This window comes from Rhinolophus sinicus, linkage group LG11, assembly GCF_036562045.2.
Source record: "Rhinolophus sinicus isolate RSC01 linkage group LG11, ASM3656204v1, whole genome shotgun sequence".
In the NCBI taxonomy this organism is placed as follows: Eukaryota; Metazoa; Chordata; class Mammalia; order Chiroptera; family Rhinolophidae; genus Rhinolophus; species Rhinolophus sinicus.
The window spans coordinates 17,137,624-17,155,665 of NC_133760.1; the positions used below are offsets into that span (position 1 = coordinate 17,137,624).

Genomic DNA, 18,042 nt, shown 5'->3' on the forward strand with positions numbered 1-18,042 from the left:
CCCCCTCCTGCCTGGTCCTCAAGTCACACCCCCATGCCCTGGCTTGGCCCGCAGAGCCCACGAGGATGCGGACGCTGTTCCAGAACCTGGGGGAGCTGGTCACGGGCATCTACGCCAAGTACTGGATCTACGTGTGCGCCGGCATGTTCATCGTGGTCAGCTTTGCCGGCCGCCTGGTTGTCTACAAGATCGTCTACATGTTCCTCTTCCTGCTGTGCCTCACCCTCTTCCAGGTCTCTGGGGGCGGACAGGCTGGGACCCTCCTGCGGCCGGGCCTCACCACAGGGGGCCCTCACACACCTGTCCTTGCAGGTCTACTACAGCTTGTGGAGGAAGCTGCTCAAGATGTTCTGGTGGCTGGTGGTGGCCTACACCATGCTGGTGCTCATCGCTGTGTACACCTTCCAGTTCCAGGACTTCCCCATGTACTGGCGCAATCTGACCGGCTTCACTGACGAGCAGTGAGTTGAGGACAGGCAGACGGGCAGGCGGGCAAGTGGGCAGGCGAGGTGCTGGCATGGCATGGGCCAAGTCACCTCCTTGGGCCCGAGGCTCTGCATCATGGACCCCAGGGGCCGGGCAGTGCTGATGGCCACCCCTCCCCAGGCTCGGGGACCTGGGCCTGGAGCAGTTCAGCGTGTCCGAGCTCTTCTCCAGCATCCTCATCCCTGGCTTCTTCCTGCTCGCCTGCATCCTGCAGCTGCACTACTTCCACCAGCCCTTCATGCAGCTCACCGACCTGGAGCACATCCCCCTGCCTGGCGCCAGCCGCCTGCGCTGCACTCACAGGTGTGGACCCACCTCCGCTACCATTGCCTCTGAGGAGCAGGAACTTGGGTCTCAACTCATGGGGGCTGGGGCTGGGGGTGTAGGGGTCTACAGAGTGTTAACCCCCCTTGAACAGAGAAGGGCCTTGTTTGGGAGGGGAAAGGAGGCTGGTGGGATTCAGATGGGAGGACCCAGGACAGCTTGAAGGCCTCAGCCACCACCTTCAGATGCCTCAGGTGCTGGGCGTTTTTTCTGACCGGGGTGGGGCGTCGGGTAGAATGTCCGCTGGGCCACAGGCTCTGACCTAGCAGCTGCAGCACACACAACACGGTCACCAAGCAGAGGCCAGGGGAGGGGCAGGCAGGGTCTTGTGTCAGCCCCAGGAGGGCAGGAGCACAGCTAGGAAGTGACACTTTGGGGCCCTGTCCTAGGCAGGATGCAATGAGCGAGACCCCACTATTACAGCAGCAGCAGGAGGAGGCCCCCAGGGACGAGGGGCTGGGCATGGCTGGCTGCCAACAGGCCACACAGGCCCCGGAAGGTAAGTCAGAGGGGTGGAGTGCAGCCCCCAAGAAGTGCGTGGGGTGTGCTGAGGAGTCGGGCCACTGGACCCCCTGTGAGGCCCAGTGTCCCCGTCCCCTTCTCACTGCCTGTCCCCCCACGGTCACAGCCAACAAGTGGGGCCTGGTGGCCGAACGACTTATGGACCTGTCTGCCAGTTTCTCGAACGTCCTCACCCGCGTGCAGGTGTTTGTGCGGCGTCTGCTGGAACTGCACATCTTCAAGCTGGTGGCCCTGTACACCGTCTGGGTGGCCCTAAATGAGGTGAGAGTGGGGTGCACCCCTTCCTCGTCTGCACTGATCACTCAGGGCACATCCCTGCATCTCAGAGCCCACAGGGGAGCGAGCTGCCCTGCCTGCCGGGCTCAGCCCTGTTTGTCCCACCTGCCGCCAGGTGTCTGTGATGAACCTCCTGCTGGTCGTGCTCTGGGCCTTCGCCCTGCCTTACCCTCGTTTCCGGCCCATGGCCTCCTGCCTGTCCACTGTATGGACCTGCATCATTATCGTGTGCAAGATGCTCTACCAGCTTAAGGTCGTCAGCCCCAACGAGTACTCCAGCAACTGCACCGAGGTACAGCCGCCGGGTACCGCGGCCCTGAGCCTCGCAAGTCTCCTGCACCTCGGGTGCCAAGGGGCTCCTGCTTCAACTCAGGGTGGTGAGGGACGGATGCAGAGGGACGTCCTCAGGGCCAGGGACTTCCTGGAGGAGGTGTCCTTCCATCTGGTCTATGGAGGACCCACTCCCCATGCCAAAGTGTCTGGGTTAGAGAAGGATCTTGATTCGCTGACTCCCTAATGAGATACAGGTCATGGCGTGAAGGGGCACCAAGGCCAGATGTCTTCTGGAGTGAAGTGGGGGAGCCTCAGCCAGGCCTGGGAGGGGAGAGGCCGTTCAGAGCAGCCTCTACCCAGAGTTTTCTCTTTACTTCCCCTCGGCACCAGCCTGAAGCTTCCCCATCCCCAGTCACCCTGTCCCCTTCTTTATTAAGGTGGTTTGGAGTCTGACAGCACCCCCATATCCCTGGCTGGGGGCAGCTGTGGTCTGGCCCTGACATGTTCCCAGAGCTGTGGTTGGAGCAGGGGCCCAAGGCAGGGCCAGTGGTCTCAGGGGTCAGTGTCCAGTTACCAGCCAGGGAGCAGGTGCTGATGTGGCTCCGTCCCCCAGCCCCTCCCCAATAGCACCAACCTACAGAAGACGGAGATCAACCAGTCTTTGCTGTACCGAGGGCCTGTCGACCCAGCCAACTGGTTCGGCGTGCGGAAGGGCTTCCCCAACCTCGGCTACATCCAGGTGAGGGCAGGGGTAAGGGGGCGGGGACAAGGGGGCTTGGGCCTTAGGGGGGCCTGGGGGACCCTGGGGGGGGCAGGAGCTGGAGGGGCCTAACTGTCCCCCCCCCCCCAGAACCACCTGCAGATCCTGCTGCTGCTGGTGTTTGAGGCCATTGTGTACCGGCGCCAAGAACACCACCGCCGGCAGTACCAGCTGGCCCCACTGCCCGCCCAGGCCGTCTGCATCGATGGCACCCGCCAGCAGCTGGACCGGGACCTGCTCAGCTGCATCAAGTACTTCGTCAACTTCTTCTTCTACAAATTTGGGCTGGAGGTGAGGCTGGGCATCAACCCTCACCCACTTCCCCAGGCGGGGCTCAGCCACGGGGCGTCTGTTCCGCCTTGTGTGGGGCCTTGGCCGAGCATCTGCAATGTGCAGACCCACGGGGGCCACCTGGGGACACGGGGGCAGTTTACCAAGCGTGCTGGGTTCTCCCAGGCAAGGTTGGCCTGTAGAATGAGGGCAGGGGGCCAGGACTCAGGCTGGAGACTGGGTCAGAGTCTCCAGTCTGCCCCAGAGGCCCCCTAGCCTCGATTTCCCCCCTGCAAGGTGGAGACATGTCCAGCCTCTCCAGCCCTCCAGGAGGGCGGTGTGAGCTGCCATGAGCTTGCGCTGCAGGCCCCCACTCTGTGCACAACACCCTACTGCTTCCAGGCAGTGTATGCTCAGCTCCCAGCCTGCCCCACCACCCCGTGCTGCCTGTGGCCCTCAGAGCCAGCCCGCGGGGCCTGACGCTGCCTGCAGGCAGGACCAAGAAGGTCCCTTCCACCAGCTCCCTCCATCTCCCATTCTCATTTCCTCCTTCCCCTTCTGCTGCCCCCAGATCTGCTTCCTGATGGCTGTGAATGTGATCGGGCAGCGCATGAACTTCATGGTCATCCTGCACGGCTGCTGGCTGGTGGCCATCCTCACCCGCCGGCGCCGCAGGGCCATCGCCCATCTCTGGCCCAACTACTGCCTCTTCCTGACGCTCTTCCTGCTTTACCAGTACCTGCTGTGCCTGGGTATCCCCCCAGCCCTGTGCATCGGTGAGCAGGGCGCGGGCTGTGGGCAGGGGCGTGAGCGCTGAGTGAGACGGTCTGCGTGGCTATGGCCATACGAGAGTGCACAGCGGTGTTTCCTACCTGCCATGGGCTCCTCCAGCACCTGGAGTTGGCCTCAGCCTCCCTCCCCAGTGCACAGCCTGGCTTCCTCGCGTCCATCCCTGCTCAGCCCCCAGCGCCACCCAGGGGCCCCTGGTGTTGCTTCCATGAACCCGGCCGGCTACAGCCATGCCATCTTTCGGTGGGGGGCTGTTGGCCCCTGGCTGGACTCCCGGTATCCACTGCCACCTTTTTTTTGCCCAACATTCTATTTTGAAAACTTTCAAACAATCAGAGCATTTGGGAGAATAGTGCAAGGAAGAGTTGTACACTCTTCCTTGGTGCATGAGAGTCCCTGGAGGAGTTCCACGCCCAATACCGCCTGAGGGTCGGCACCCTCTGTACCCCAGGACATGACCACGCACAGCTGTCCATCCCTGGGCAATATGCTGGTCTGATGTGCGTCCGTACTCAGTGCCCCATCCTCACGGCCCTCTCCTTGGTGGCTGTTTGCTTTAATGCAGGATCTGACCTTTGCATTTGGCCATCCTCTTCTCTTGTCTCCTTTGGTCTGGACTGTCTCAACCTCTGACTCTTGTGAAGTTTTCCTAGTCAGGGCAGTGGGCTTGCAGAAAGCTCCTAGTGTGTATTTGCTGGGTTGCTCCCATGTGTGTAGATGGCATTCAGTGGTGCTGTGCTTGGCGGCCCATGACCGGGAGTCCAGTCGGTTGTCTGTCCTATTCGGGGGTCCCCAGCCCACCCTGTGGAGGGGCAGCCGCTCTACCTTTCGCCATTGACATGGGTGGTGTCCTCGTCCATTGACTCTCCTGAGTCGGCCATGGTGGAACTTTGTAAAACGGACGTCTTCATTACTGTTATTGCTGGTACATTAATTAGTTGGCTTTTTCGTGGACAGAGGTTTGATTTCTCACCCTTCCTATGTCTGTTTCTTATTGTCAGCAGATCACAGTTCTTTTTAAAATGTGTTACATATAACCCATTCCTGTCATTCCCTTTCCATTCGGAGCACCTCAGAGGTATGCCATGCAGGTCCTTCAAGCCGGTGCTTTCGATGTGCTCCCCCACTGCCTTTGAAAGTCAGGTTCACTGAGGCTCTGTTCACACCCAGTAAACCACCACCCCCATCCTCTGTAGCATACAGTTCTGTGAGTTTTGACACGTGCACTCATAGGTCCACTACCAGTCAGTCACAGAAGTGTTCCAGCCCCCACCCCCTGCCCACAACCACTGATCCGACCACTTCTAACTGCTTTTTCCAGAACGCCTTAAAAATGGACTCAGAGCATGTCACCTTTGAGTCTGGCTTTTTGCAGCAGAACACGTTCGAGGCTCTCCTGTGTCGATGTGTATCAGCACTTCGTTCCTTTTTTGTTTGGTTTTGTTTTTTAACTTTTTATGTAGACTTACAGGAGTTGAGAAGCAGAGTTCTCAAATGTCCTTCACCCAGTTTCCCTGCTGTTAGCCTCTGATGTAACCCGGTACAGTGACCAAAACTGAGATGAACATGGATACCATGCCACCAACTACTAATGGAACCACAGACCGCATGCAGCCACCCTGCTTGGCCACTGCCACCCACTTTCTGTCATAGGACCCCACGCAGATCCCACAGTGCAGTTCATCATGCTGTCTCCTCTGCCTTTCTTCATCTTTCATGACCTTAAAATTTTTGAGGAACACTGGGCTGTTACCGTGTTTCCCCGAAAATAAGACCTAGCCAGGCCATCAGCTCTAATGCGTCTTTTGGAGCAAAAATTAATATAAGGTTCGGTTTTATTTCACCATAATATAATATAAAACCCAGCCTTATTTTCCTATAAGACCGGGTCTATAATAATATAATATAAAATAATAATACTGGGTCTTATATTAATTTTTGCTCCAAAAGACTCATTAGAGCTGATGGTCCAGTTAGGTCTTATTTTCGGGGAAACACGGTATTTTGTAGAATGTCCCTCTATCTGGAATTGTTTGGTGTTTTATTTTTTTTTTCCAAGTCAAGTTGTCCTTTCAATCTTAGTTGTGGAGGGTGCCGTTCAGCTTCAAATTGTTGTCCTTTCAGTCTTAGTTGTGGAGGGCGCAGCTCAGCTCCAGGTCCAGTTGCTGTTGTTAGATGCAGGGGGCACAGCCCACCATCCCTTGCGGGAGTCGAACCAGCAATCCTGTGGTTGAGAGGATGCATTCCAACCAACAGAGCCATCTGGGAGCTCAGTGGCAGCTCAGCTCAAGGTGCCGTGTTCAATCTTAGTTGCAGGGGGCGCTGCCCACCATCCCTTGCGGGACTCGAGGAATTGAACTGGCAACCTTGTGGTTGAGAGCCCACTGGCCCATGTGGGAATCGAACTGGCAGCCTTCAGAGTTAAGAGCACGGAGCTCCAACCGCCTGAGCGTGTTTCTTCATTAGACCAGGTTACACACTTTTGGCAGGAATATTATGGTTGTGAAATGTCGACCTCAGTGCATCATATGGGGCCAGTGTGTCTCATCGCAGTTAACAGTTCCCTTCATCTCTTGGTTACAGTGCTGTCTTCAGGGTTTCTCTACTGTGAAGCTAGTATTTTCTTCCTTGTGATTAATACATATTTAGTTGGAGGGAGAAACCTAAAACTTTGCAAATGTCTTATTTCTCCGTAAGCTTTCACCCACTAATTTTAGCATCCACTGGTGGATCCTGCCCCAGGAATTAATTTGGTTTCTAACAGTGACGTTCTATTTCCGTTTCTTCTATAGTTAATAACTGGCCCGCTCTGTGGAGAAGTGCTACTCCTTCTCCCTGTTATTTGTTTAGTTGTTTACTTATATCTGTACAGATTCCGGAGGTTATTCTTTCACTGTTGGCTTTGTTGTTTACACCGTCCCAACGTTGGCCCGGGGAGCTCTTTGGGGTTTGTTCCGCTGCAGTCAGCCTGCCCCCACCCACCCCATTCCTGGGGAACCACTGACGTTTCCTATCCCTAGAGTTTTGTCTTTTCCAGAATGTTATACAAATGGAATTGTACGTGTTGCTTTTGGGTCTGGCTTCTTTGTAGCATTTAAGGTGTATCTATGTTGACACTGTTCTATTTCTTTGCTGAGTCGTATTGTGGTTTGGATGTACTATGGTTGGTTTGACCTTTCACCTATAGAGGACACCTGGTTTCCAGTTGGGGATGTGAAAATGGGTGTATAGGTTTTTGCAGGGGCATAATTTTCTTTCCTCTGGCATAAATGAATAGAGCGGCTGTCCCATTTTATATCCCCGCCAGTGGTCCAGTTCTTCCACATCCTTACCAGCATTTGGTGTTGTCACTAGCTTTTATTTTAGCCATTCTGATAGGTGTGTAATGACGTCTCATCCCGGTCCATCGGTACCATGGCCCACCACTCAGGGAGGCGGCGCTGCCCATCTGCCTTCCCAGTAGTCTCTGTCACTCAGTTCCTCCCACTGGGACCAGGGCCACAGTTTATGCCTGGGAAACGTGCACGTAAGAATGTGCTGGAAGCTCTGGCCCTGTATGCTCTCGAAACTCCAAGTGACAGTGGGTATGTCTTTGAGGCTGCCCATGTGAATGTACATGTGGTGTAAGAACGATTCCCTGGGACACAGGTCCTGGAGGCTGCAGCCCAGCAGATGGGGACAGGCATGGGATGTCAAGCCCTGATGCTTACCTTCCGCCTACAGACTATCCGTGGCGCTGGAGCCAGGCCATCCCCATGAACTCGGCACTCATCAAGTGGCTGTACCTGCCTGACTTCTTCAGGGCCCCCAACTCTACCAACCTCATCAGTGAGTGCCCACCGGCTGGGCCCCTCTTCCACACACGCCACCTGCTGCCAGCCTCCTGGGAGGCCAAGGAGATTCTGCATGGGGACGGGCAGTGTAGTCCCTCCTCTCCAGCCAGCAAGGGGCGCATGGTTCAGGCCTCGCTAGCCGGTCCAATCCGGTGTTTCCCCAGCAGGACGGGGGCTTTTTCCCATGTGTGTGCCTAGTCCTACAGGACATCCACATGGGCCCGAGGCCCACCTCACATGTGCATACCCAGCGACCAGGCACACATTTGCTCACCAGTATGGATGCAGGCATAGCTGCAGGTGTGGAGGTGCGGGCAGATGTAGGTATGCACAGACCGAGGCCTATATGGCACAGCGTTGCTTCCTGTCCTGACGTGTGTGTGGTGTATGCAGAATGTGTACAGACAGGCACCCATGTGCACATCCACTCCCGTTTATGGGCACCGCTTGCTGGTATCCACACGCATACACTGGTGTCAGCCTAGCACCCCTCCACCCCCCAACACACACACACACCATGCTTCTGTCTGGTCTGGATACAAGGTTAGTGCCAGGTGGGGCATGCCCTGCACCTGTCATGTGCCAGGCCTCTGCACTAGGCTCAGTGTGGCAGTGGTTTCCTGTGTGCCCACAGGTGACTTCCTCCTGCTGCTCTGCGCCTCCCAGCAGTGGCAGGTGTTCTCGGCTGAACGGACGGAGGAGTGGCAGCACATGGCTGGCGTCAACACCGACCACGTGGAGCCAGTGCTGAGGGAGCCCAACCCCGTGCCCAACTTCATCCACTGCAGGTGGGTCCTGGGGCATTGCCAGCTGGCAGAGCCCAGTTGGGGTTGGGGGGCTCACTAGGGCTGCGTAGGCCACTGGTCAGCAGGGCTACCAGACACTCCTGGGCTCTGGCTAGGACTGAGCCCGGGACGGGGGCTGCCACAGGGGTGCTATGGCTAGGACCAGGGGTGGATGCTGACCTCGCAGCAGAGGGGCCTTCCGGAGGTCCTCTGGCCCAAGGCCGTGGGGGGAGGCGAGGTGGCTGGCCCGTAGTGACACCCCACCTGACAGGTCCTACCTCGACATGCTGAAAGTGGCCGTCTTCCGCTACCTCTTCTGGCTGGTGCTGGTGGTGGTGTTCGTCACTGGGGCCACGCGTATCAGTGTCTTCGGGCTGGGCTACCTGCTGGCCTGTTTCTACCTGCTGCTCTTCGGCACCTCTCTGCTACAGAAGGACACGCGTACCCGCCTCGTGCTGTGGGACTGCCTCATCCTTTACAATGTCACTGTCATCATCTCCAAGAACATGCTCTCGGTGAGCCAGCCTGCCCAGCCCCAGCCCTGACCCCAATCCCAACCCTGACCCCGCTGGCCAGCTGACCCTCCTCCCGCCCCCCCCAGCTCCTGTCCTGTGTTTTTGTGGAGCAAATGCAGAGCAGCTTCTGCTGGGTCATCCAGCTCTTCAGCCTCGTGTGCACAGTCAAAGGCTACTATGACCGTGAGTGAGAGAGGGCAGGCGGCTGGCACTACCAGGGACACACACGGCTTCCAGGACCCCGACCCCTCTCCCTGACCCACGGCCCTGACCTGTGTTCTAACACTGATCCTGAAAAACATGCTCGCTCTGTGCCCCTCACTCAGGTCCCTAACCCTTGCCCCGCACCCCTCCCCCACCTGTGCTCCTGATCACACCCCTGAATCGTGCTGGTGCCTGTCCCACAGCCAAGGACATGCTGGGCAAGGGCAGGGACCAGGACTGCCTGCTGCCCATTGAGGAGGCTGGCATCCTCTGGGACAGCGTTTGTTTCCTGTTCCTGCTGCTACAGCGTCGCGTCTTCCTCAGCTACTACTTCCTGCACGTCAGGGCCGAGCTCGAGGCCACCGCCCAGCTGGCCTCCAGGTGGGCCCCAGCCTCAGGCCCCCCCAAGCCCATCTAAGGCCGGGTGCTGCTCCCTGATGTGACATGTCCCCTAGAGGAAGCACTGAGGACCTCGGGCCATCAGCACCTGCTCAGGGCCTAAGTCCACAACCTCCATGTCATGCGGTCTTGGCCCTGGCTCTGTGTGGACTGGCGCTGCAGTCTTATTATTGCCCCCATGCTGGCCTGACGTGCACCCCACCAAAGGGCCTGCCCCCTTGCTCTGCACTCTGGCTGATGAGCCAGCGAATCTTCCCATCCCCAGCGTCTGCAGCTCCCATGGCCAGGGAGGCAAGGCTACCCTCCCGTTGGGGCCTGTTCATTTGCGTGTTTCCTATCCCAGGAGACTGGAGGTGGCAGGCGGCGTCCCCTCCCTCTCACTGCAGCACATGACGGGGGTATCATGTAGGGAAGCAAGCCCTCAGTGTGAACAGGGAGGGCCTGGGCGGGTGGGCCAAGCCCAGAGGAGGGGGAGCCTGTGTAGCTGGAGCTCAGCACCCCCAGACCTCACTGACTTCCTCACAGGGGCTTCGACCTGTACAATGCTGCCAACCTCAAAAGCATTGACTTCCACCGCAAGGCCGAAGAGAAGAGCCTGGCCCAGTTGAAAAGACAGTAGGTGTCATCTGGGGTACATGGGTAGGAGGTAGGGGTGTTCTTGACCGGCCTGGCACTCAGGGCTGTCTTCCACCCACAGGATGGAACGTATCCGTGCCAAGCAGGAAAAGCATAGGCAGGGCCGGGTGGGCCTTGGCCAAACCCAGGAGCCCCTGGAACCCGGCCAAGAGCCAGGTGAGTGTGGGCGGAGCCTCAGGGGCCCCTGAACCTTGGCGTGTCTGTGCTGCTGGAGCCTGCCCGAGTCTGTGCCACGTGACGTTCCACAGGGCTTCCAGCCCATCTGTCCTGTGCCATGTGGTCACTCTGTCCCTGTAGGCCACATAGCTGGCCTGTGACTGTCCGTCTGCACTTGTGGACTGTCCTCTGCCCCCACAGCACCACATGGCCCCTCTGTCACTGCAGGGACTTAGTGTCTGTCTCTGCTGAGGGGCCGCCCTCATTCTCCTGTGCCTCTCCCTGCTGGCTCATGCTTGCCACACCCTCCCCTCCACAGGGCCCAGCAGTCCAGGGGGCTCCTCCCCGCCACGGAGACAGTGGTGGCGGCCCTGGCTGGACCACGCCACAGGTACCACCCTAACCTGGCTGCCATAACCACACTCTCAAGCCACTGTGTGCCGGGCATCCTTCCCCACTCTTGGCTGCTGTCCACCTTTGGGGCGAATGGAACTTGCCGAGTGCTAATCTCCAGCCTATGCACATCCTGCCCCCTTTTCCTGTACTCCCTATAACCGCTGTCATGCAGGCTCTCAGGCCTTGCTCTAAGCCATGCAGTGATAAGGGGCTAGGTCTCAATTTAGCTGGACCCCTAACCACAGGCTATACATTTTTCTAACTCGGGGATTCAGAAATCTGCATCTTCACTGCCCACCCACAGCCTCTCCTTTCCTAGCCCTGACCAGTGTGTGTTTCTCTCGTCCCGTCTGGTCTCGTCCCACCGCTCTGGCCTGTGTCTGGTGCATATGCTTCTGTCCCGTAGCCTGCAGCCACTGTGGCTGTCCCTTGGGGGGAGGGTGGCATGTGGGCCTTGGCCCAAGGGGTCATGGGATGCTGAGGGAACAAGCTGGGCAGCACAGCCTATTACCGGGCCCACCCAGACCCAAGAAATGAACTAGCGAGTCTTGCAGGTCGGGGGGAGGTACAGAGCCCAACCCCGTGGTGGGGAGGCCAGCTCTCAGCTCCGCCCCACCTGCAGTCATCCACTCCGGGGACTACTTCCTGTTCGAGTCCGACAGTGAGGAGGAGGAGGAGACCCAGACGGAGGACCCCAGGCCAGCGGGACAGAGTGCCTTCCAGGTAAAGTGGGAGTATCCCTTGCCTGCCTTTTCCTGTTCATTGAACATCTGGGCCCAGACAGCACAGGGAGGACATGACGCCCCCAGGGCCTGGGGAGCCACGCAGACCTCCCGAGTCCGCAAGTCAGGTGGGACAGCAGGCTGTGCGGGGTGTAGGTCAGGGCAGCTATGTGGCCCTCTGCCCACTGCCTTCTGAGGTCCCAACTCTGACCACCCAGACTTGCGGTGGCCACCAGGGGCCTGGCCTTCAAGAAGAGCTCAACAAGTTTGCTGGACACATGTCTGTCTCCTGATCCAGGAGCCTCTTACCCACCATTGGGTCTCTGTCCTAGCATGGGGCCCGGGCACTGAGCGAGAACTGTGACGTGCTGCGTGGGCTTTGTGCACAGCAGTTCCGTGGGGCCCATTTCCTGCTCAGGCTCAAGCTGGAGGTCCCCAGCTGGGCTGTCTGAGTCCTGGCTCCTCCTCTGGAGCTCAGCGGAGGGTCCACGGGGACTTGATTAGTGGGGAGGCAGGGTGCTAACCCAGAGGGCCTGGCCTGCAGATGGCGTACCAGGCGTGGGTGACCAATGCCCAGTCGGTGCTGAGGCAGCGGCGGCAGGAGCAGGTGCGGGAGCAAGCACAACAACAGTCTGTGGGTGAGTCAGGCCAGGTGCGGGTGCGGGTGCGGGGAGGAGGGGCTGCAGGGATGCCAGGCGCTGACCAGCACCCTATGCCCAGGAGGCGGACCAGAGGTGGAGTTAGCCGAGGGCCCAGAGGACGTGGTGGCAGGTGTGTGGGGCCCGGGGGCTGAGGTTGGGGGTCTCCCACTGGCTGCCCCTCCAGCACCTTCCTGCCAACCACCCGATACCCCGCACTCGCAGGCCGCAGTCACATGATGCAGCGGGTGCTCAGCACCATGCAGTTCCTGTGGGTGCTGGGACAGGCGCTGGTGGACGGGCTGACACACTGGCTGCACACCTTCACCCGACACCACCGCGCCATGAGTGATGTGCTGCGTGCCAAGCGCTACCTGCTCACGCAGAAGCTGCTCAGGGTGGGTGCCGCACGCCTCCATCCCATCACACGTCTGCCACCATGCCCTGGCCCCCTCTCCTGCACTGGGGAACGGAGCAGAGCGGGGACCACCTCCACGGCCCTAAGTCCCTTCCTGTGCCCTGCAGAATGGAGAGGTGCACCGGGGAGTGCCGGACCAGCTGTACTCCAGTGAAGTCGAGGCCATGCCAACAGCTCCCTTGGAGGCCCGCGAGGCACCCAGCACAGTGTCGAGGTAGGTATAGGCCACAGGGGCTCAGGCAGGAGCCAGGACCCGCCTTCCCTGACCCATCCGAGCCGCTGCACTCAGGGGCACATAGCTTCCCGGCCCCTTGTCCACCAGGGACCTCGAGGCCATCCCGCCGCCTCTGTGACAAGCCTTCCCTCCCATAGTGGGCTGGGAGCCGAGGAGCCGCTGAGCAGCACAGCCGGGGACGCCAGCAGCCCCCTGAGTACTGGCTACAATACCCGCAGTGGCAGTGAGGAGATAGTCACCGAGCCCGAGGCTTCCCTGCACGGCTCCGGAGAGCTTCCCACCAGCACTGGAACCCGGCCACGCACAGCTAGTGAGCTCCTCCTTGACAGGTGTGCACAAGGGGAGGTGGGTATGGGGCAGGTGGGCCCAGGCGGGGGGTCAGCGCCTGCCTGAATGTGGACCCTGCAGGTGCCTGCAAATCCCGGAGCTGGAGGAGGCTAAGCGCTTCGAGGCCGGGCAGGGCCGAGCACTGCGGCTGCTGCAGGCTGTGTACCAGTGCGTGGCTGCCCACTCGGAGCTGCTCTGCTACTTCATCATCATCCTTAACCACATGGTCACCGCGTCCGCCGCCTCCCTTGTGCTGCCCGTGCTGGTCTTCCTGTGGGCCATGCTGTCCATCCCTCGGCCCAGCAAGCGCTTCTGGATGACTGCCATCGTCTTCACTGAGGTGGCAGCAGCAGGAGGGTGGGCTGGGGGTGAGGGCCTGGCCCCACCGTGCTGAGTGCCCCTCCCCCACAGGTCACAGTCGTCACCAAGTACCTGTTCCAGTTTGGCTTCTTCCCCTGGAACAGCTACACAGTGCTTCGGCGCTACGAGAACAAGCCCTACTTCCCACCACGCATCCTGGGCCTGGAGAAGACCGACAGCTACATCAAGTACGACCTGGTCCAGCTCATGGCCCTCTTCTTCCACCGCTCCCAGCTGCTGGTGAGTGCCTGGTGCTGGGTGGTGGGCAGTGGGCGGGCACCTCTCAGCACCCACCCCCCAGCCTGAGCCATCTTGTTCCAGGAGGCGAGGCTGAATGCTGTGGGCCCCAGGGTGGGCCTGGCCATCTTGCCTGGTCCGAGAGCTGCCCAGTGCGGCCACACTGGCCTCCCCACCGCCCTCCCTCCCTCCCTCCACAGTGCTACGGCCTCTGGGACCACGAGGAGGTCCCACTCTCCAGGGAGCATGACGGGAGCCATGAGAAGGAGAAGGAGAAGAAGCCTGAGGAGGAGCCAGCCCTGCTGGGACTCCAGACCAAGGAGGACACAGGGCCCCAGGAGGAGCCAGGGGAGGCTGGGGCTACCACCCAGGATGAGGTCCAGGTGGACGCGATGGACGGGCCCCCAGAGCAGCCAGTGGAGCCCAAGCCCCGTGACAGGAGACGCATCAGCCTGCGTTTCAGAAGGAGGAAGGAGAGCGCGGAACCCAGAGGACCAGCAGCCGTTGGTACATGGCCCTTCCCATCCATGACCCCAGCCCACCCAGCTCCCACGCTGGAGCCCTGACCATGTTCCCACCAGGTCCTCTGTCCAGAGGACATAGCCTCAGCTGGCCCACTGCTGGTGACGCTGGGAGGGCCCTGTGCTCAGTCTGCTGGTCTGTGAAATGGGGTGATGGCAGCCCCTCAGGGGGCTCTCGGAGTGGTCAGGAGCTAAGCTGGGCCCAGCCCCCTGTGGCCTTCTGTCAATGGTGGCTGATCCCCCACAGACGCTGAGCCCGAGGACGAGGAGGAGGCAGCAGCCGCCTCTGAGAGAAAGAAGAGGCGGAGCCGCCACCGGGAAAGAGTCAAGGCTCTCAGGATCCAGCTGCAGACCTTCTGCTTGTCCCTGTGAGTGACTGGCCTGGGAGTGGCCCAGGAGAGTGGTGGGTGGGAGGACACAAAGTGGGACTGAGCTGAGCCCTCGTCCACACGCCCGCAGGGCCCAGAGCGTCTACCGGCCTCTGCGGTGTTTCTTCCACGACATCCTGCACACCAAGTACCGCGCGGCCACCGACGTGTACGCCTTCATGTTCCTGGCTGACGTGGTCGACTTCATCATCATCATCTTTGGCTTCTGGGCCTTTGGGGTGAGCCGGGCTCGGGGCCTCCAGGGAGCACGGAGCCCAGCAGCCATCCCAGCTCCCCCTGACCTCTGCTCTCCCGGCCACAGAAGCACTCGGCGGCCACGGACATCACATCCTCCCTGTCGGACGACCAGGTGCCTGAGGCCTTCCTGGTGATGCTGCTGATCCAGTTCAGCACCATGGTCGTCGACCGTGCCCTCTACCTGCGCAAGACCGTGCTCGGCAAGCTGGCCTTCCAGGTCGTGCTGGTGCTGGCCATACACCTCTGGATGTTCTTCATCCTGCCCGCTGTCACCGAGAGGTGGGTGCTGGGGGCTCGGGCCCCGCACCACAGAGACGTGGTTGGGTCCGGACACCTCGAGGCCCCGGCCGCCGGACTTGGCTGGTGGGCCTTGACCTGGGCTTCCTGTCCCACTCAGGATGTTCAGCCAGAACGCAGTGGCCCAGCTGTGGTACTTCGTGAAGTGCATCTACTTCGCCCTGTCTGCCTACCAGATCCGCTGTGGCTATCCCACCCGCATCCTCGGCAACTTCCTCACCAAGAAGTACAACCACCTTAACCTCTTCCTCTTCCAGGGGTGAGTGCGGGCCGGCCCTGGGGTTGGGGTCGGGGAGGAGCGAGGCTGTGCTGCCTCAGCCTCTCCTGACGAGTGCCCTGGCCTCCGGCAGGTTCCGGCTGGTACCGTTCCTGGTAGAGCTGCGGGCCGTGATGGACTGGGTGTGGACGGACACCACGCTGTCCCTGTCCAACTGGATGTGCGTGGAGGACATCTATGCCAACATCTTCATCATCAAGTGCAGCCGAGAGACAGAAAAGGTACCCGGGCCAAAGCTGGGACCAGCGAGGGGACACTGGTCACCCCCACTGAGGCGGGTGGGTGCTGCGAGTACCAGTACCCCCTCCCCAGGCTCACAGCCCACGTCCACATGAGGCCAGGAAGCCACCAAGGGCCAGAGAGCATTTCTAGAACTCTTCCTGGTGGACAGAAGGGACCCCTTAGAGAGAACTTGGCCTTGTCGGGGCAGGTATGTCAGCAGAGTGGCCTGAGCAAATGCCCAGTGGAAGGAGCCTGGCCATCATGTTAGCCGAAATTTTTGTTTTTTTAGCGGCTTTATTGAGGGAGAATTCACACGCCACAAGATTTACCCATTTAAAGTGTACAATTTGGTGGTTGCTAGTAAACTCAGAGTAGTGTAACCATCACCACAGTCAATTTTAGAACATACTCCTCACTCTAAAAAGAAACCCCCCACACATCAGTAGTTACTCTCCATTCCCCTCATTGCCCAGCTCCTGGCAGCCACCATCTACTTTCTATATAAATTTACCTGTGCTGGACATTTCATGTAAATGAAATCACATAACACGTGGCCTTTTGTGACAGGCTTTTCAGTCTGTCGTCGAGGTTCATCCATGTTGTAGCAAGTGTCAGAATTTCTTTTCAGTTTATGGCTGAGTAGTGTTCCGTCAGGTGGATGTACCACCTTTTGTTTATCCAACTGTTCCAAGTGTTGATGGACATTCAGGTTTGTTTCTTTTTATTGTACGAAATGCTGCTATGGATATTCCCGTAAAAGATCGTGTGGACACACGTTTCCATTTCTCCGGTATAGACACCTAGGAGTGGAACAGACAACTCGAGGTTTCACCATCGAGCTGTCTGTTTACCATGGCGACTGCACCTTTTCAGTCCCACAATCTCTTCCACCTTCTCGCCAACACTAGCTATTGCCTGACTTTTTCCTTTTCCCCATCGTGGTGGTGATGTTTCATTCCCTATTGGCTAATGATGTTGAGCAACTTTTCCCGTGCTCATCGGCTGTCAGCCATGACCATCTTCTCTGGAGAAATGTCTGTTCAGATCCTTTGCCCATTTTTCCCTTGGGTTGTTTGTCTCTTATTGAGTTGAGAGTTCTATAGATATTCTAGATACTAGACTCTGATCAGATACATGATTTGCAGGTATTTGCTCCCATTCTGTGGTTTGTCTTTTTACCTTCTTGACGGTATCCTCTTTGTACAAAAGTCTAATTTTTATAATGTCCAGTTTAATGTTTTTTCTTTGTTGCTCATGCTTTTGGTTTTAGATCTGAGAATAGTTTGCCAAATATAAGGTAACGAAGATTTGCCCCTAAGAGTTTCATTGATATAGGTCTTACGTTTGAGCTCATTTTTATATACGTTGTTAGGTAGCTCTGCGGTCAGTTTGGATGCTCAGTCATGGTTTGACTTTAAGGGTCCACTAGGTGAGCCTAAGCTCACGACCTTGAGGACAGGAGGGGCGGGGTATGGAGGACAGCTCCGGGAGCAGCAGGGAGGGAGGGGTCTAGGACAGCGCTTGTGGCAGGGGAGCAGGGCTGGAGGCCTGCACTAGGCGGGGCAGGGGGGGTGCAGAGCTGACCAGTGCCCCGCCCCCCAGAACTACCCGCAGCCCAAGGGGCAGAAGAAGAAGAAGATTGTTAAGTACGGCATGGGCGGCCTCATCATCCTGTTCCTCGTGGGCATCATCTGGTTCCCGCTGCTTTTCATGTCCCTGGTGCGTTCTGTTGTCGGCGTGGTCAACCAGCCCATCGATGTCACCGTCACCCTCAAGCTGGGCGGCTACGAGGTGAGCAGCCGGGGGAATCAGTGTAGATGCCAGCTCTGCCCGCACACTGGGGGCTCTGGCTCGGCAGCCCCAGACCCCTTCCTCTGCTTTCTTGTCCTCACGGACTGTTGAGCTCAGCCTGGGTGCTGGAGACCTGGCTCCCCCGGCACCACATGACCCTGTTTCCACCCACAGCCCCTGTTCACCATGAGTGCCCAGCAGCCGTCCATCGTGCCCTTCACACAGCAGACCTACGAGGAGCTGTCCAGGCAGTTTGACCCCCACCCGGTGAGCAGCCCCCACACTGTGTCTGCCTGGTGTGTGTGTATGTGAGGGAAACAGCTTGTGGTGAGGGGTGGCCTGGCTGCACACCACTGAGGTGCCGCCCTGCCCCCAGCTGGCCATGCAGTTTATCAGCCAGTACAGCCCCGAGGACATTGTCACAGCGCACATCGAGGGCAGCTCCGGAGCACTGTGGCGTATCAGCCCGCCAAGCCGGGCCCAGATGAAGCGGGAGCTGTACAACGGCACTGCCGACATCACCCTGCGCTTCACCTGGAACTTCCAGAGGTATGTCCCGGGTTTGCGTGGGGCCTGGCTGGGGTGGGCTCCGTGGAGGGTCACGCTGCACCCCTGCCTGCAGGGACCTGGCCAAGGGCGGCACTGTGGAGTACACCAATGAGAAGCACACCCTGGACCTGGCCCCCAACAGCACTGAGCGGCGGCAGCTGGCCAGCCTTCTGGAGGGCACCTCGGACCAGTCAGTGT

General features: G+C 59.0%; 1 protein-coding gene across 4 annotated transcripts in view; it reads left to right on the forward strand.

The window, feature by feature from the left end:
* The window catches only part of PIEZO1 (piezo type mechanosensitive ion channel component 1 (Er blood group)), a 65,255-nt gene that overhangs the window by 46,142 nt on the left and 1,071 nt on the right, over positions 1-18,042 (forward strand). Inside the window, exons 14-48 of one of the 4 annotated variants that reach the window (XM_074314451.1) lie at positions 55-233; positions 313-461; positions 607-789; positions 1,200-1,309; positions 1,439-1,593; positions 1,724-1,900; positions 2,495-2,620; positions 2,732-2,932; positions 3,483-3,687; positions 7,424-7,528; positions 8,168-8,321; positions 8,590-8,833; positions 8,920-9,016; positions 9,241-9,418; positions 9,962-10,051; positions 10,134-10,228; positions 10,548-10,619; positions 11,247-11,347; positions 11,891-11,984; positions 12,067-12,117; positions 12,210-12,382; positions 12,510-12,616; positions 12,775-12,966; positions 13,046-13,304; positions 13,376-13,564; positions 13,762-14,068; positions 14,330-14,450; positions 14,542-14,689; positions 14,773-14,987; positions 15,106-15,264; positions 15,356-15,503; positions 17,107-17,295; positions 17,470-17,562; positions 17,672-17,844; positions 17,918-18,040. In XM_074314451.1, coding sequence (XP_074170552.1) covers positions 55-233; positions 313-461; positions 607-789; positions 1,200-1,309; positions 1,439-1,593; positions 1,724-1,900; positions 2,495-2,620; positions 2,732-2,932; positions 3,483-3,687; positions 7,424-7,528; positions 8,168-8,321; positions 8,590-8,833; positions 8,920-9,016; positions 9,241-9,418; positions 9,962-10,051; positions 10,134-10,228; positions 10,548-10,619; positions 11,247-11,347; positions 11,891-11,984; positions 12,067-12,117; positions 12,210-12,382; positions 12,510-12,616; positions 12,775-12,966; positions 13,046-13,304; positions 13,376-13,564; positions 13,762-14,068; positions 14,330-14,450; positions 14,542-14,689; positions 14,773-14,987; positions 15,106-15,264; positions 15,356-15,503; positions 17,107-17,295; positions 17,470-17,562; positions 17,672-17,844; positions 17,918-18,040 — 5,362 coding nt within the window. Of the gene's footprint in view, positions 1-54; positions 234-312; positions 462-606; positions 790-1,199; positions 1,310-1,438; positions 1,594-1,723; positions 1,901-2,494; positions 2,621-2,731; positions 2,933-3,482; positions 3,688-7,423; positions 7,529-8,167; positions 8,322-8,589; positions 8,834-8,919; positions 9,017-9,240; positions 9,419-9,961; positions 10,052-10,133; positions 10,229-10,547; positions 10,620-11,246; positions 11,348-11,890; positions 11,985-12,066; positions 12,118-12,209; positions 12,383-12,509; positions 12,617-12,774; positions 12,967-13,045; positions 13,305-13,375; positions 13,565-13,645; positions 14,069-14,329; positions 14,451-14,541; positions 14,690-14,772; positions 14,988-15,105; positions 15,265-15,355; positions 15,504-17,106; positions 17,296-17,469; positions 17,563-17,671; positions 17,845-17,917; positions 18,041-18,042 lie in introns of those variants that run through there. The other 3 variants (XM_074314453.1, XM_074314454.1, XM_074314455.1) reach the window with 3 other exon arrangements.